Source organism: Sorghum bicolor, chromosome 3 (assembly GCF_000003195.3).
Source record: "Sorghum bicolor cultivar BTx623 chromosome 3, Sorghum_bicolor_NCBIv3, whole genome shotgun sequence".
Taxonomy (NCBI): domain Eukaryota; kingdom Viridiplantae; phylum Streptophyta; class Magnoliopsida; order Poales; family Poaceae; genus Sorghum; species Sorghum bicolor.
Genome location: NC_012872.2, coordinates 6,389,388 through 6,405,553, shown reverse-complemented (window position 1 = coordinate 6,405,553; position 16,166 = coordinate 6,389,388). Strand labels below are relative to the sequence as shown.

Genomic DNA, 16,166 nt, shown 5'->3' with positions numbered 1-16,166 from the left:
TACCCAAAAATATAGTACCAAAAATGTGGGACCAATAACTAAATTATTGTTTTTTACTTTTTAGGAGTACTTTTACTCAAGGGTGAATTAGTAAATTCTTAAAGTGAATTAGTAAATTCTTAAAGTTTCTTTACGGCACCATGATTAGTGATGTCATCAGGGAATTCTTCATCGGGGGATAGCTCCCAATCCCCTAGGGAAAAAAAATTCTCAGTCAGTTGGCTCAAAAAAAAAAATCTCAGTCCTCATACCCTCGAATACTCGCGGGAGAGCTTCTCGTCCCATCCCTGTCCCCATTACAAAAGCAACATTTGGACAACAAAAGCAAATTCATGGTGTCAAATCAATACAAATTGAACAAGCTATATTTCATATTACAAGAGACATCTAATTTAGGGATTAGTTTGCGATTTAAACCATCAGTCTATGTGTTGGACTTATGAATTATGATAGGATTTTAACAAGGCGACAGTAACTCTGAAGTCTGAACCTACCGATTAGGTTGTGTTTTTTTTACTGATGGATGCTGGCAGGCAAGAGGCAAGCGTCTGTTTTATGTGTGATGCACGGATCGCCGACCTGTTGGGTATGATTGTTGTTTAGTTTACTGATGGATGTTGGCAATTGGCATCTCTCGCCGGTCTCCATCTCTCTCCAAATTCCAATTTGTGTAGTTTCACCTAATATTGTTTATTGCATAGATGCGAAATATTATTGGCGCAGAGAATCTCTTGGGTATGATTATTTGACACAAAAGGCTTAGGTGGTAGAGTATGTGCAATGTAGAGTTGAGGATAATAGTCCTGGAGATCTCGTACTCCTGTATGGTAGCTTTAAGCATTCTTGCATCAGCTGAATGTGTTACGAGCACACAATATTCCATCCTCCCGATATATAATAAAACACCTGGACCCAAGTAGTACAACAAATCTTTCATGACAACAGTTTATCAACATTTTGTTATGCTGGATAATCTTTACCAGAGACATTAACGATAATCTCCTCTCTTATAGTTCTTTATATACCAATATGTGCAGAAATACATCAGCCAGAAGGCCACCATGTTGATTCCAACTTCCAAATGAGAAGGAAATCGCAATTACAAGTTCTGATGCATTCCTATAAGTTTACCCTAGCAAGGTTAAAAAGGATTTTGGACACAAACTGAAGTCGATGCACACATCCCTTTGGTGCACAGCGAACACAATTGTTACAAAGGAAAACTAAAACCTGTAAAATCATTGATCTTCGCCCCCTTTTTTTCCCTCCTTGATGGGCCATTACATTTCATAACACAAAATTGGAGCATAATGCACAGAGGAACACAAGATGAAGTGCTCATTTGCTCTTTTTAGCCTATGGTACAACACAAGATTTAATTGTACACCTCAGGTAAGCTTTGTCCTACCAACAACTACAAAACTGCCACTGCCAGTTGTGTAACCACTCTGATGCACTTACATTTTGATAGTAACCTATGGCCAAAATTTCACTGAAGTTTAACCTCTTTGTAAAATGGGAAACCTCAGCTCTCATCATCCGTATCAATGCTAGAGAGCAAGCTCTTCAATGTCTCATATGTCATGAAGGCAATTCCAACACTAGGAACAACCTTGAGGTACTCAGGTGCAATACCTCTGTAGAAGCCACGCAAACCTTCCTTCTGCAAGATATCACGGATAGTTCCAGTTATGGTTGATTTCTGGACAGACGCTGTCCCAGCTGCTCCTTGAAGTTGCATCCGCCGTTTTACAAGATCAAGGGGAAATGTGGCTGCAACGATGAATATAGAATTTAACATCCATTGTTGAAAATCATTTCTTTTATGATGTCAGGCAATCAATTTAGCAATGCAAGTGGATAAATTATGTCTGTCTATCTGCTTTATAAAAGCATATAGCTGCATAAATGTGCTGCTAGCTCCTTCAGCAGAGATCGTTCTTGTTGTGCAAGCAATAATATAAGTGCATGTCATGGCTTTGTTTATTCAGTAAGAAAAAATCAACAATGACAACCATTAGGGCTCAAATGTCAGTTCTTACCTGTCGATGATGCAATACCAGATAGACTCCCAGAAAACAAGCTAACAACTGCAGTTGAATCATGGGGCCTGGTGCATATATGTCCATAGGCATCAGTTGGAGTTTTGGACAACACATTCAAGAGGGCATTACAATATAAAACAAAGAGTAATAATGATGAGCACCTTTCCATTTGCCAATGAGACCTCAGTGATTCGTAGACAGAAAAGCTGATTGCTATACTAGGTCCAACTCCCTGTAATTCCTAAAAGTTACTGGCAATCCAACACTAAAAAAACATATATATAAGTAAAAGGTCCATGACCTACCAACAGCGTGGCCCCAATGCCTTTGTACAATCCTTTGATACCCTCGTCTCTACAAATTGTAGACACCGCATGGAAGATGCCCTTGTAATACCTAGTGGTTTTCTGCAGAAATTTAGATGAAAAGAATAGTATGAATCCTTGGTCCATAAAGCAACACCATGCAAAAGCTGATTTAAAGGAGTACAAAATTGGCCAGGTGTAACTTTTATTCAGGATATAAGAATAATATGGAGTATTACCTGTGTCGCCAAACGAGTACGAACAACATCCAACGGGTAAGTTAAAGATGCAGCAGTTATTCCCGCCAAGCCACCACCAAGCAAACGTACAACACCCACATTATTTGAGTCTCTATCCAAGACAGGAACCGTTTGGAGAAGCTGAAATACTTATCTAAAATCAGCTCATGAAAATAGTATTGAATGCCAAAGCTCACTATGCAATGTTTTATTTTTTAAGTACTAAAGCACAGAACCTTGGTGCTTACATTTTTGTAGCGCTCATATGAATAGAAGCTGATGGCAGAATAAGGTAAGCGGTGTACAATTGTCACTAGATTTCCTTTCCAAAAGGCTCCAAACCCTTCTTCTCGAAAAATTCGTGAAGCCTCATGCCATATGCTATACTTCCTTACAGTCGCAACATCTGAATGCATACCAGCTACCTGTCAAATCAGCATGCAACGGACTCGTATAAGAAATCTTAATGTCAAGAAGGTGTTGACTGTTTCTTGTGAATCAATATCAGATCAGGCATGCACACACAATTAATTAGTAACAACTGCAGCAGTTAAATATTGTGAAGCAGAAATAAAGAGCTCAGGACACTTATCAAGCATAAGAATGGATTGCTGCAGTAAAAGAGAACAATAACGCCAAAATTGCCTAGTACATGATACTGTGTCGAACATTTATTTAATGTGTGCAATTGGCAAGATTATATAGTGTCTCCACCTATCCAGTGATGTGAGTTTCCATATACGGTAGATGGAAACAATTTGTGTATTAATCAGAATGCAAACCATAAATTCCCTCTTAGCTTATTTAACAATTCCAATAGCAAATGAAGTATCCTGGTTCACTGAAAAGAGATGTCCTGTAACATGCTTGCTTAGTTACTTTCATGATATGATATGTACATCACATTGCCGGACGAAGTAAACTCACTTGCTCTTAACACAAGGAGAATTACACATTCAATTATTAGCGAAGTTATCATTAATACAGGTTGAATGTGTAATTCTACAGTGGCAGGAAAAGAAAAACATTGTTCTGAATTGCTAATAATCTTATACAGGTTGAGTCCTGTAAGCCTTATAAGTATCCTCAGTCCTATAAGCGTTCCAAGTCTACTATGAGATGAAAATGCATTTGTAAACATTTGTTTCAATACTCTATCCATTACATCTTTTCTGGAAAATCTGTATCTACTGTATGCAAATATACAACTTATAATCAAACAAAAGAACTTGCAAAAGAGACAGTATACAAAAGCTGTCTTGTCCCTCTTAGCTTCTGATCCCTAAGACTAGTGAAATGCCTAGGTATCTTGTTCTTAGCATAAGATTCCTTTCAAAGACCATGAAGTGCAGCGACAAGGCGCACTAACAACACCCCCAAAGAGGAAGATATGAAGTCTCACATCATATAAGTTGTTACTCCATTCTTTTTTAGACAACAACAGATGGTATTGCTTTGACCCACTGATAATGAACCTCAGGGGTCAGTGCCACGCAAAAGAGAGATTGCTTTTTTGGACAGAATCTGCTCCATAACAATTCATTAAAGCACTAGTGAATTACTAGTGAATTAACTAGTAAAAACAAACAGATATACATATCTTTCTTAATTAGCTCCATGTGGCTGCTACTGCTAGCGTCCACCAAGCATTTGTAACTGAAAACAGGGGACGAATTTCCGTGCATAATTTCCCCATAGAGCAGCAAACAAAAACAAAAGGGACTAAGATAAGGACGCCTCTTGCGTGTGGACGTATTATGGTGTAAGCCCCCAATCCCTTCCCCGCCGCTCGTCGATTCCAATCCGTACCATAACGCTTATATATAGCATGAAAACATAACGTAAAGTCTTAGATAGAGATATAAGCTGGGAGAAATTTCACCTGGAAGAGGATGGTGAGCCTCGCGAGGGGCGCGGTGCACGTCTTGCTGACGGCGCCCGCGAACCCTCCAGCGGCAAGGTGCCCCGCCGTGCTGATGTGGCGCTGCCTCTGGCAACGGCCCACGGCTGCGCCTGCGCCGCCGCCGCCGCCGTCGACGACGACGCCCACGCGCGCCTCCGTCTGCATCGGGCGGGCGCGCGCTCGGACGGATAAGGCTAGGGTCCGCGGTGTGAACGCTCCTCGCGGGGTTGCGGTTGCGGCGCCGAGGTCGAGGGGCGGAGCGGAATTCGAAGCTGCGACTGCGAGGGAGGCTGGGCGCGTTGGGCTCCCTCCTCCTCCGCACGTTTCTCTGCCCCTCTACCTCTGTCGCTCTTCTTTCTATGTTTTTGTTTTTCTTTCAAAAGAAAAGGAGAATTTTCGGACCCGGCACAAATCCGACCTGGATTTCGAATTCGTATATGATTTGATTTCATCAGAAATTTATTTCGAATCTGACCTTGTTTACTTCCACCCAAAACCCAAAATTTTTCAAGATTCTCCGTTACATCGAATATTTAGACGCATACATGAAGTATTAAATATAGACAAAATAAAAACTAATTACACAGTTTAGTCGAAATTTACGAAACGAATCTTTTGAGCCTAGTTAGTCTATGGTTGGACAATAATTACCACAAATAAACGAAAGTGCTACAGTGTCGCGAAATTTTTTTCACCCAGGAACTAAACACGGCCTCTGTATATGTTTGTCAGAAATTTTAGAGTAAATTTTATTGACGTTCCTCGACTTGTTCCAAATCCTCATCTAGATTCATGTACCTCACTAAAATTATTTTGAGTTCTCATTCAGATCTCGGTACTACTAGTTATATGTTATATGTTACTCTCTAAGGTTATCTCAAGTTCTCATCCAGATCTTGAACTATGCATTTAGCTCCTAGACTGGTCCCAAGTTCTCGTCATAGTCTATTTCAACCTATCTCCTCCTCACACACTAGGTTGAATATGCACAACTAGATTCCTAGGATCTGCATTGTCGCTTGGCTGTCCTTGTAATGCTTGCACCACCACACATCTTAGCCAAAGCCTTGGTTGTTGTGGCCTTTCCCACCTTCCACAACACTTAGTTTCCCACACTCCTAGCCTTCCTCATCACCCTCGACAACGATAGGGTCATCGTTGTAGTATAGTAGGATGAGTGGAGCACGTGGCATGACGGTGCAGTGGGCATGACATGGTCTATCGTGGCAACATGAGTGCAGCACTGCACAGACGATGCAACATAGACAGGTGTGGAGTAGGAGGTTGAGCATAGTGCAGCCTTGTATGGCGACGTGGGGTAAGGTGAGCATGCATGTGTGATTTGACAAAGATGAGGACGATGGTGCATGGGTGGATGGACTATAATGGTACAATAATACAACTTTAGGGATCTGATTGTGCATTTTAAAAGTATTAAGACTTGGGCCTTGTTTAGATTCAAAAGGTTTTTGGATATTGACATTGTAGCATTTTCGTTTTTATTTGACAAACATTGTTCAATCATGGAGTAACTAGGCTTAAAAGATTCGTCTCGTGATTTACAGACAAATTGTACAATTAGTTTTTTCTTTTATCTATATTTAATGCTCCATTTATATGCCGCAAGATTCGATGTGACGGGAATCTTGAATTTTTTTTTGTTTTTAGGTGAACTAAACATGGCCTTGCATGAATACTTGGAACAAGTTTAACTAAATACGCAATTTAAAAGTATCAGAAACCTAGATAAGAACATAGGGTAAGTTCATAAAGCTAGATATGCAATTTAAAAATACCGAGATCTGACTAAAAACTCAGAACATGTTCAAGGACTTACAGTAGTCGAAGTTTTATTACGATATATTCTATGGTACAAGTGGATCACGTGCAGCTATGTTTTTATTAATTAATTTATTTATTTAATCAGGACAATGCCAAGGCCAAGCATTACAATGAAGATAGTACTAGTAAGCAATATGAAATTTCGAAATGGAAATTTGTTTGAAAAAGATGGTTAGGCGAAGTTCTGGTCAGCTACTTCACGGCAGCGACAGGCCGTTTAGCGCATTATCTAACTATTACTACTAGTAATGTAATGTATGAGGAGCTGGAGCATGGGCGATGTAGTAAGGGTCAGTCGGTCACGTGGATCACAAGCGACTAGGATGGCTGAACGCCCCAGCATGAAACCTCTGAGAAAGCTAGTGATTCATTTGTAGGAGTACTGCCTTATGCCTTGGTCATCATCATCAATATACTACAAAGTAGTGATTTTCTTTCGTGGCGTATTCCTTTCCTAAATGAAATTATCAACACAAAAAAAAAAAGTGCATACACTATCCAGCTTGCTCATTTTCTGCAAGCCGCTGCTGCGTCATGAGATGACAAGTTGTTTCCATGTCCCAAGTCCCAACAGGATAGGACAGCAGCACACAGCACGAAACCATGGAACAGCTAGCGGGAGCAGCCCCTAGTTTGTCGACAAAACCGGAATCCCCCTGAGACAGAGAGAGCATGCCTTGCCTTGCCTGCATCACTTGCTACTTTTGCTAGAGTCGTTGCTGCCACAACGTTACATTCTTCAGGGGGGAAAAGCAATAGAGATGGTGCGATATGATGCGATGCTAATGGATCAGGATTAGCAGCGTAACTTGCGTGCGACAACGCGATTAGCACTCGCCAAAGCAGTTTGAGGAAACTATGTAGGGCAAAGCCTCGTTCATGTCATGTGTTAGAATGAATTGAAATAAAATTTAATTTGATTTCACTCTAATCCAATTCAACACATATGAATTAAGATAAATATATGCACATCCAAATATCTACAACTAAAAATTATGGAGAAGACCCATCTAACACACTCATGATGAAGCCATAACTCTTATACTTTTTACTTTGCCATGATAAGTTATCCCATCAACCCAGACCCCACTCACCCATGCATGCAAAATTATTTTACCGAATTAAAAAAAGTCATAACTCTTAAACCAAAGATATAAATTAAATTCCGATTACACCATTAAATTTCTTATAACAAATCCTTCAAAACAAGATAACACATGAATATATTTAGATAAAATTTTATTAATGAATATTTATCTCTACAATTAAAAATTATGGAGAGGACCGTCCACAACTCTCATCCCTTTGGTGGTCTTTTTTACTGCGCGATGACACGTTATTCCATCAACCTAGGCCCCACTCGCCTATGCATGCAAAATTGTTTTAGCGAATTAAAAAAGTCATAACTCATAAACCAGAGATATAAATTAAATTCTGATTACACCATTAAATTTTTTATAACAAATCCTTCAAAACAAGATCACACATGGATATATATTTAGATAAAATTTTATTAATGAATATTTATTTTATAAAAATAAAATATTTTTTTATTAAGTAGAGACAATATTCTAGGTTCAACAGCCAATGTTTTGTCTTTGTAAAAAAATGTTATCGATTTAGAAGAATAGTATTTTGGTTTTAGGTTTATGAAACTGATATTACAATATACATAAAAATACATAAATACATGACATAGATAAAAAATAATAATAAAATCTAGAGCAAAAGGCATAAGAAAAAAGTAAAACACAAAATGGAGAAAAATTTCAAATAATGTCAATGGGTTACTTTTCAAATATCGTAAATATATTTATAGAACATTAACATCACTAAATACATCATAAAATATCATTAAATATATTATAGAACTTCGCATCTATTATAGATTACATGTATATTAAGTGAACACCATAAGAAACATCAAGAACACCACATGTATACTACGTAAACATGACATAACACAACATAAAACACTAAATATATACTAATAAACATCACATATATAGAAAATAAAAAAAATAAAATTACTAAGAAGAAAAATATAAAATCAAACATGATTAACAAATGATAAAAAGTGCATAGAGCAAATAAAATAAATGAATAATTTAAATAAGGATAAAAAAGAAAATTAAAAGAAAATATAACATAAAATAAGAATAAATAAGAATGAAGAAACATAGAAAACCTGAAAATAGAAAAAAGAAATAGAAATAGAAGTAAGGAAGAAAAAAATAATAAAACCAAAAAAAATGAAAATAAAAGATAAAATTAAACAAAAAAATAATAAGGAAAGGATAGGAAATAAAATAAAATTAAAAAACAAAAACTGAAAAAGAAAGAATATAGACAGAAAAAATGAAATAATAATGAAGAAACATAGTTTGAGCGCCTCGTCCCGTTCTCTCAACTGACAAGAAAAACATGTGACGACGGGTGGTTCCCATCAGCGTCGACGGAGGCCCACTAGTACAAACTCTATTGGGCTTCTACGGAGCGAAGAAAACAGAGGCCCGGAACAGATGCTTCAGAGTTCCGAATATACTAGTAGTATAAAAGGATTAATAACGTGACTTTAATACAATAACACGCGATTGGGGAAAAGATCTCATGCAATAAACACTTGCAGTGAGACACTGTACACCGAACCACATGTGACTTTTAAAAGGACTGATCCAGCTCCAGCTTTTACAATTTCTGACAGACGAGCGTGGCCTTGTTTTGTTCGCGAAATAAAAAGTTTTTGGTTACTGTAACACTTTCGTTTGTTTGTGGCAAATATTATCCAATCATGAACTAATTAGAGTTAAAAGATTTGTCTCGTAATTTACAGACAAACTGTGTAATTATTTTTTGTTTTCGTCTATATTTACTGCTTCATGCATGTGCCGCAAGATTTGATGTGACGGAAAATCTTGAAAACTTTTTGGTTTTTGGGGTGAACTAAACAAGGCCTTGCATACTTGCAGTACTATCACTGCTAATATATTATTAGGGTCCACATAGATGTGCAAGGAATATATATGTACATAGCAAAGCCGGTATTTGATTAAATAAGATAGTCCTGCGACTACTGCCGAGAGCTATTTTGATGATCTGTTTTCTGTTCAACCGTCTCAAACTAGCTTCTCTGTCGTAGTGATTGCACTGGTAGGTTTGAAAGTTTGCACATTTGTTTCTTTCCACACTATACCTAGCACATTAAGATGGTCACGGAGCGCACTTTTGGTTGCACGTTGAACACAAACCATGTCGTTCCAGGACATTTTCGCCGTGGATCGTAGGGTATACCAATTAAGCCAAGACACAATGCCTTCCCACAGCCATTTGCTGAAACGATAATCTTGGAAAAGATGTAAGCTAATAGACTCTGGCAACCGACGACACGGGGGCAATTTTTGGGGTTTGGCAAACCACATGCCCCCGAACGATCAGATGTCCAAACTCTATGTTGTAAAATAACCCGACTGAATAACTTGCACTTTGGCGATGCCAAAATCTTCCAAATAAGGAATCAAAAATTGTCTTGGTGGAGCCAATAAATTGAGCCTGGTATTTACATTTCTTTATCTGTCTTCACATTTCACCATATATTTGTGCAATTGTAGAGGGCAGAACTATTTCCATTTTATAGAATAATCAGTGAGCGCAAACAAATATATACTGAAACCACAAACAGTCACAGATACACATCACAGAGACCACAGTCAGAGTCACATATTCACATGTCCACAAGACCACAATCACAAAGTCTACTGAAACCTAAGGCATCCAGACATCCAGTCTAGTGGCAGTTTGGCATATATACAACTTATATTTCGATGAAAATTACATATATTGCCTTCCAGTTCATACATGGCTACATTGAGTGGATGGGACTACTAAGCCCAAATGCTTCTTCGGTGGCACGGAGCCGGAACAGCCACCTTCGGTGCGGCATAAAAACTTAATGACAGCTGAAGATGTCATAACGAAGGCACGTCTGTGTTGCGAACTGATGACAGCTGAGATGTCATCACCTGTGACCTCTCCATTGAGCTCCTCTGCTGGAACACCTACAAGCTTTTGTGCTGGACCATCAAATATCATGACATTCATAGAGTCTGTCTCGTCTTTAATCACTGCATCCAGCTTGTACCTTACTTAGCAAAAACATCAACCTGGTGAGGTCTTTCAAAAGGGAAACACAACATGTTGCTGCATATGAAAACTACAAATTGAGCAGCCATGTGGGAATGGCAGAAATATAATAGTCTTTCAGATTCTCACCTAACAGATAACTTGTTATTTGGACAACCATAGTTGCACAAGAATTTGCTTCCATCCCAACTAACCGAGTGATGGCAGTGAAAGCATGACTGGTATGACCAACCTTTATTGGAGTCTATGCCTTTCAAGGTGGCTCTGCACAACCAGGTGCGCTGCCATAGAGAAAAAGGAACAGATAAGTGAGCAAGACATATGGTTTAAATCTGATCAAAGGGCGCCACCTAACCTGTAATTCATCTGAATTGAGGTTTCTCAGCTGCTTTATTGTTCGCCAGCTATCAATTAACTCAGTTGGATTTAAAGGTTTTTGAAGCCGACATGGGAGGCGATCAATCGGTTTATATGGACCATCCAAGCTGCATACACATAGAACTATTAGCTCTGGCCTTATGTAACCTTGATCAGCATTTCTGCTCAAGTATAAATGATTGAGTTCAGTGAGTCCACACACCTTGCGCGGAACTTTTGCACCTCCTCTACATCCAAATCCAGGTAGTATTTTGAAGCAGATGTTGAGCGAACTATAAAGCCTATTTCTAAATTGCATGATGGTGAGATGAGATCTGAAAAACAAGGAAGGATGACATTATTATTATGCACTTAAAGAAATAGCTGACCTTTGTAATGCTCAACAAGCATCCCTGCAAAAATAGCAACAACTGGGACTTTTTGGCCTTGCTTGAAAACCTGCTCTGCGTCGAAATTGCTACCCAAATCTCCAAAAAGAGTGACATTCAATTGCTTTCCCCTATAAACAGTAATACATAAAGTAAGGTGCTGGCACAAATGTAAACTGATGATTTGGAAGGAAGATTAGTAATCCATCACCCCAAATCACGCAGATGTATGTTGCGAAAAGATATGTTACGCCAAGCACCCCACTTCCAAGTCCACCCCTCATCTTCAATGGAAACTATCTGGCCAATGACATCTACCAAACAAGCAAGTAAAAGGCTCAATTCAGAAATATGCAAACAGCAAAATTCATTGCAATTGTACTCTCAGTTCCTAAAACATCTACCTGTAAACAAGCTCCTGTCATTGTTCCTAGATGGAAGATCACCAAAATCAACAAACTCAAAGCTATGGAGAGGTATCGAAGAACCGGCATGGTCGGTTATCTCATTCACCACTGTCTGTGCTCCCATGCTAATTACTAAACCATTGCTACAGGCCATGTACTTGTCCAATTTTTCGCGTACTCCGAAATTCGACAAGGCGTAGACCTTCCCTTCAACTAGCTGGTGTTTGAGTCGCTCCATGTCCCAGGGACGCGCACACGCTTGCATAACTACACCCTACAAATGTACATATCATCAGAGAGAGAGGGGGAAAAAAGGAAAAAGGGTGTGCTGATACTGAAATATCAGGGACTAGAAGTGTGCTACTTGTCACCGGTTTAGTATATGGACTAAAGAACTTGAGCTGGGGAATGGACTGCCTCACCTCGCCGTCGATCAGGAGGCAGTGGAGACCGTATACCTCGCCAGTAATTGGATTGGAGGCCACCCAAATCCTGGAGACGCGCACCAGGACTCTGCAGCTCCGACCGTGGTATCCGAGGGTTAACTGGGACAGCGGGGTGAAGTCACCTTGACCTTGTGATGGACCACGCATTCCGGCATGGGGGCTCAAGCTTGTCCTCATCCCTAACCCTGGGCTGCAGGAGAACAAAGAACAGAACACAGATCAGTACAGATTACAGAACGATACTCGCAGAGACAGAGAGACACCAGAACCAGCGGCGAAGATTTCGATGCTAGTGTCTAGGTTGATCTTAATTGCCATCTATAGTCCTGCACTAAAAAGTAAAGAAAAAAGAAAAAAAATCATGCGGCGGTAAAATAAACCGCCGATTCAAGTTACTGCGCTATCAGGTTCATCAGTTACTGTTGCTATTGAAAGGGGGGGAATTGAAGCGTCGGATCCTAGGCTAGCGAATGCATTCCGCTTCAAGAACTAGAGGCATCGGACGCATTACCGACTACTCCAGATTTCAAGAACAAACGATCAAGGCGAGGCTTTTTGATTGAGATCAAGACGAGGTAACAGTCAAGAAACTGGTGTACCTCGCCTGGTGGAGCGACGGAGGCTTGCGCAGCAGCATGTCTCACCGTCACCGGCCTGAGAGGAAGAGAATGCACCCGTTGCTGCTCCTGCAGCCGCAGTAGCGGCACAAGTTAGACGAGGAGTGCTTCCAAAAAAAACAAGAACAAAAACAAAAACAAAACTGAGGAGACGCGGAGTGTAGCACGTGGAAGGAATAGGCAAGCGACTGGTGTGAAGTAATCTTGACGGGACAGGACGATGCCTTTAGTTCTAAAAAAAATTGTAAAATTGAGATCGTAATACTTTCATTGTATTTGATAAATATTATCTAATTATAGATTAATTACGCTAAAAAATTTATCTCACAAATTATAGATAAACTATAAAATTAGTTATTATTTTTATCTATATTTTTTATTGCTCTATGTATGCACTGTAAAATTTGATGTGACGGATAATCTAAAACTTTTTACAAAGAATTTTAGGAACTAAACAAGACCTAAATTTTTGAGAAATATTATACCATGGCTGATAAGTTAAACTACTAAGTTCAAGCGAACAAGGAACTAGTCAACCTTGCCGAAGATGATCAAACTCTGCTTTGATTGGGCACCGCACTAGAGCTGCCCTTAAAAAGGAAGATTGTATTTATTTTGAGAGAAAGAATACAGAGGATGGTAGATAAGCATATTTATTTCACAAATCATGAGATATATGGAATGCATGCACTTCCTAAAAAACTTGTGCAAATAAGATAAGTTATTTGCACAATAATATGGTACTAGAATGTAAGGTGCATATGCTGGTCGCAACTCTCTGCAGTATCGGCAGGCGAGCCATGTCACTGCCATGTAATTGTGCAATAAGTGTGTCGGAGGCAGATTAATCTAAGTTTCTTTTTTTTTAGGAAATAGATTAATCTAAGTTATGGTGATTTAAATGTCATGTAACATAATCAGTAAGTTTATAGACATGTAAATATGCATTTACGTTTTTAATTAGGACCTAGCTAGAAAACACCTTGAGCTAAATTTGATATTTTTTGATACGGATATTTTCCGATCGTATTCGAGATCGAATTCGTTTAGAGAGGTTCAGATCTGTCCGTATCCGAATCCGAATATTCAACATCCGCTACCGTATCCGTATCCGAATACTTAAATCGTATATTAATAATATCGACATCCAATCGTATCTTATGTGACATGATTGACATTATCCGTATTCGAATCCGAATTCGACCAAAAAATATAAAAACAAATATGATATCGATGATATCCGTCCGTATTCGATCTTTTTTTCATCCCTAGTACTAGCTAGCAAGGCACGGTTATATAAACAACTTCGTGTGTGTAAGTCTAAGGCGCAGAGGACGTGCGGTGTAGACCACCCAATTCCATTGTCACGGTCATATACACGAATTAAACACACAATGACCAGCGGGGGTGGGGGCGGGTGGGTTGCTGATTTTTTTTAACCCGCCAGCTGTAGATCATTGAAGTGCATAGTACCTGTTGAGGAGAACTATTAATTTGCTAGCTTTTGATCAGAACTAACGATACCTAAAATAACAAGAGACAAACATCGATCGAGTAGCTAGTTGACAACTTCATCGTCGTTCTGCTAGCTGTGCGCGCCATGATGGTGCTAACTACGACGTGGTTGTCGAGATCGCTGCGCACATCGCCGCATCCGATGAAGGGACATCTGCAGCCTACGAGCCACGTACGTCTGCGCAACTCAGCATGCAGTCTACCCAAACCTCGCACTGATGACATATATATACATTCATTCATGACTACGTACGTGTCGGTCGGTCGGTGTACCGATCGAAACGTGTACATACTATAGGTACGTGTAGTACGCACACTATAAACTTGTGTACCGTGCGTGTCTTGCTTTGCTTTTGCAGTTGCCAGGACATGCGTGCAAGGAGGGCGTCGTCGGGAGCATGGAGCTCGGCATCGAGTGGCTCAAACGGGCAGCCACTGCCGGGCACCAGGTGGCGGCCTACGTGCTCGGCGTCCTCCACTACGGGGACAAGGAGGCTGAGCGGTACATCAGGCAGGTCGAGGACGAGGATGAGGCTGGTGGACATGGGTGCAAGGCCAGTAGGGCAGCCAAAGTTGCAAGGGCAGTGGTTGTGGCGTGGCGGAAGGATGGGCAGGCTGCGCCACCTTTTGTAGCGACCGATGTAGGATTAGCCATTACCTGTTAATAACTAGAAGCACAACGACTAATGGTGACATAATCTTATACGAACCGATACTTTTTTGTCTTTAAATAAATCAATTTCTACAATCTATATACGTCAAACCACTAACGGTGTCAGCAGGGACAGCGGGGGTGGGTTGCTGAATTTTTTTTAACCCACCAGCTGTAGATCATTGAAGTGCATAGTACCTGTTGCGTCTTCCGTCACTACATCCACCTTGTACCTTGTGCATCGATGACAGCAAACAGTTAGGGCATTCACAGTGCAAGACTCTATCAAAGAGTCCAAGACAATTACATATTATTTATGGTATTTTGCTGATGTGGCAGCATGTTTATTGAAGAAAGAGGTATAAAAAATAAGACTCCAAGTCTTATTTAGACTCTAGGTCCACGTTGTTCGAGGTAATAAATAACTTTAGACTCTATGATAGAGTCTGCATTGTGAGTGCCCTTAAGCAGATCGTGGCGTTTGAACCGAACAACCATGACCTTCAGGCCGTGTTTAGTTCCTCAACCAAAACATTTCGTTACACTGTAGCTTTTTCGTTTGTTTGTGGTAATTATTGTCCAATCATGGACTAACTAGGCTCAAAACATTCGTCTTGTCAATTTCGACCAAACTGTGTAATTAGTCTTTATTTTCATCTATATTTAATACTCCATGCATACGTCTAAAGATTCGATGTGACGGAGAATCTTGAAAAGTTTTGGGTTTTTGGGAGGAAGTAAACAAGGCCTCAAGCAATCCCCTCTTAATGAAGTACAGGTCAAAGCTCGATCTCAAAAAAAAAAAAAAGGAACAGGTGAAGGAACACTTGGGCAACCTTGGTTGCACCAGAAGCATCCAAGATACCATTAAGCGTGGGTGCAATCTATTAAGCTTATTTGCCGAATTACCACTTATTTAAAAATATTTTTTTATTATAATAAATCAGCGAACAATAATTTTATTTATAGCTTTTCTGCGAATAGGTTCAATTCACCGAGGCTCTGCACAAATATGTGGTGCTCTGTAAACGAAAATGCAGACAAGTGACTCAAACATACAAGCAGGTTTATTATATGCAGAGATAACTGGTGGCAACCAACCAAGATCCTCATACAGCGCGACATCTTGTTCCATTCCTCCGTAAATGGTATAATTGTAGAAAATGAGACACTACCAATGAAAATTATCTGAGTGAAATAAACACAACTTCGACTACCTCAAATCCCGAATTTCAATGATGCGAAATTCTACAAGGTGCTCCAGTTTCCAGAACTGTTATGCCTCCAACATATACTATTTGGCCCACAA

General features: G+C 39.7%; 2 protein-coding genes across 3 annotated transcripts; both read right to left on the bottom strand.

Moving 5' to 3' along the window:
* Positions 1,033–4,855, bottom strand: LOC8073320 (mitochondrial substrate carrier family protein B). Its single transcript, XM_002455171.2, has 7 exons — positions 4,472–4,855; positions 2,838–3,014; positions 2,590–2,730; positions 2,351–2,452; positions 2,207–2,277; positions 2,043–2,110; positions 1,033–1,773 (listed from the first exon to the last, which is right to left on the bottom strand). Exons 1-7 carry the CDS (start codon positions 4,655–4,657, stop codon positions 1,526–1,528), a joined length of 993 nt encoding a protein of 330 aa, XP_002455216.1. The 5' UTR covers positions 4,658–4,855; the 3' UTR covers positions 1,033–1,525.
* LOC8060813 (replication protein A 70 kDa DNA-binding subunit E) lies at positions 9,999–12,845 on the bottom strand. Of its 2 annotated transcripts, none has more exons than XM_021455707.1 (9): positions 12,673–12,845; positions 12,050–12,263; positions 11,625–11,901; positions 11,432–11,534; positions 11,221–11,351; positions 11,055–11,133; positions 10,830–10,959; positions 10,604–10,755; positions 9,999–10,472 (listed from the first exon to the last, which is right to left on the bottom strand). In XM_021455707.1, the coding sequence occupies exons 1-9, from the start codon at positions 12,708–12,710 to the stop codon at positions 10,184–10,186; spliced, it is 1,413 nt and encodes a 470-aa protein (XP_021311382.1). In that variant the 5' UTR covers positions 12,711–12,845; the 3' UTR covers positions 9,999–10,183. The 2 variants fall into 2 exon arrangements, with proteins under 2 accessions (XP_021311382.1, XP_021311381.1); XM_021455706.1 differs by having other exon boundaries at positions 11,055–11,139; positions 12,673–12,844.

Coding starts and splice junctions, on each gene's coding strand:
- LOC8073320 (XM_002455171.2), bottom strand. CDS start 4,657: ATGCAGACGGAGGCGCGCGTGGGCGTCGTCGTCGACGGCGGCGGCGGC. Junction 3,015..4,471: donor GGCTCACCATCCTCTTCCAG/GTGAAATTTCTC, acceptor CTGATTTGACAG/GTAGCTGGTATGCATTCAGA. Junction 2,278..2,350: donor GCATTGGGGCCACGCTGTTG/GTAGGTCATGGA, acceptor TAGGAATTACAG/GGAGTTGGACCTAGTATAGC.
- LOC8060813 (XM_021455706.1), bottom strand. CDS start 12,710: ATGCTGCTGCGCAAGCCTCCGTCGCTCCACCAGGCGAG. Junction 11,902..12,049: donor GCCTCCTGATCGACGGCGAG/GTGAGGCAGTCC, acceptor GTACATTTGTAG/GGTGTAGTTATGCAAGCGTG. Junction 11,140..11,220: donor GCTTGTTGAGCATTACAAAG/GTCAGCTATTTC, acceptor CATGCAATTTAG/AAATAGGCTTTATAGTTCGC.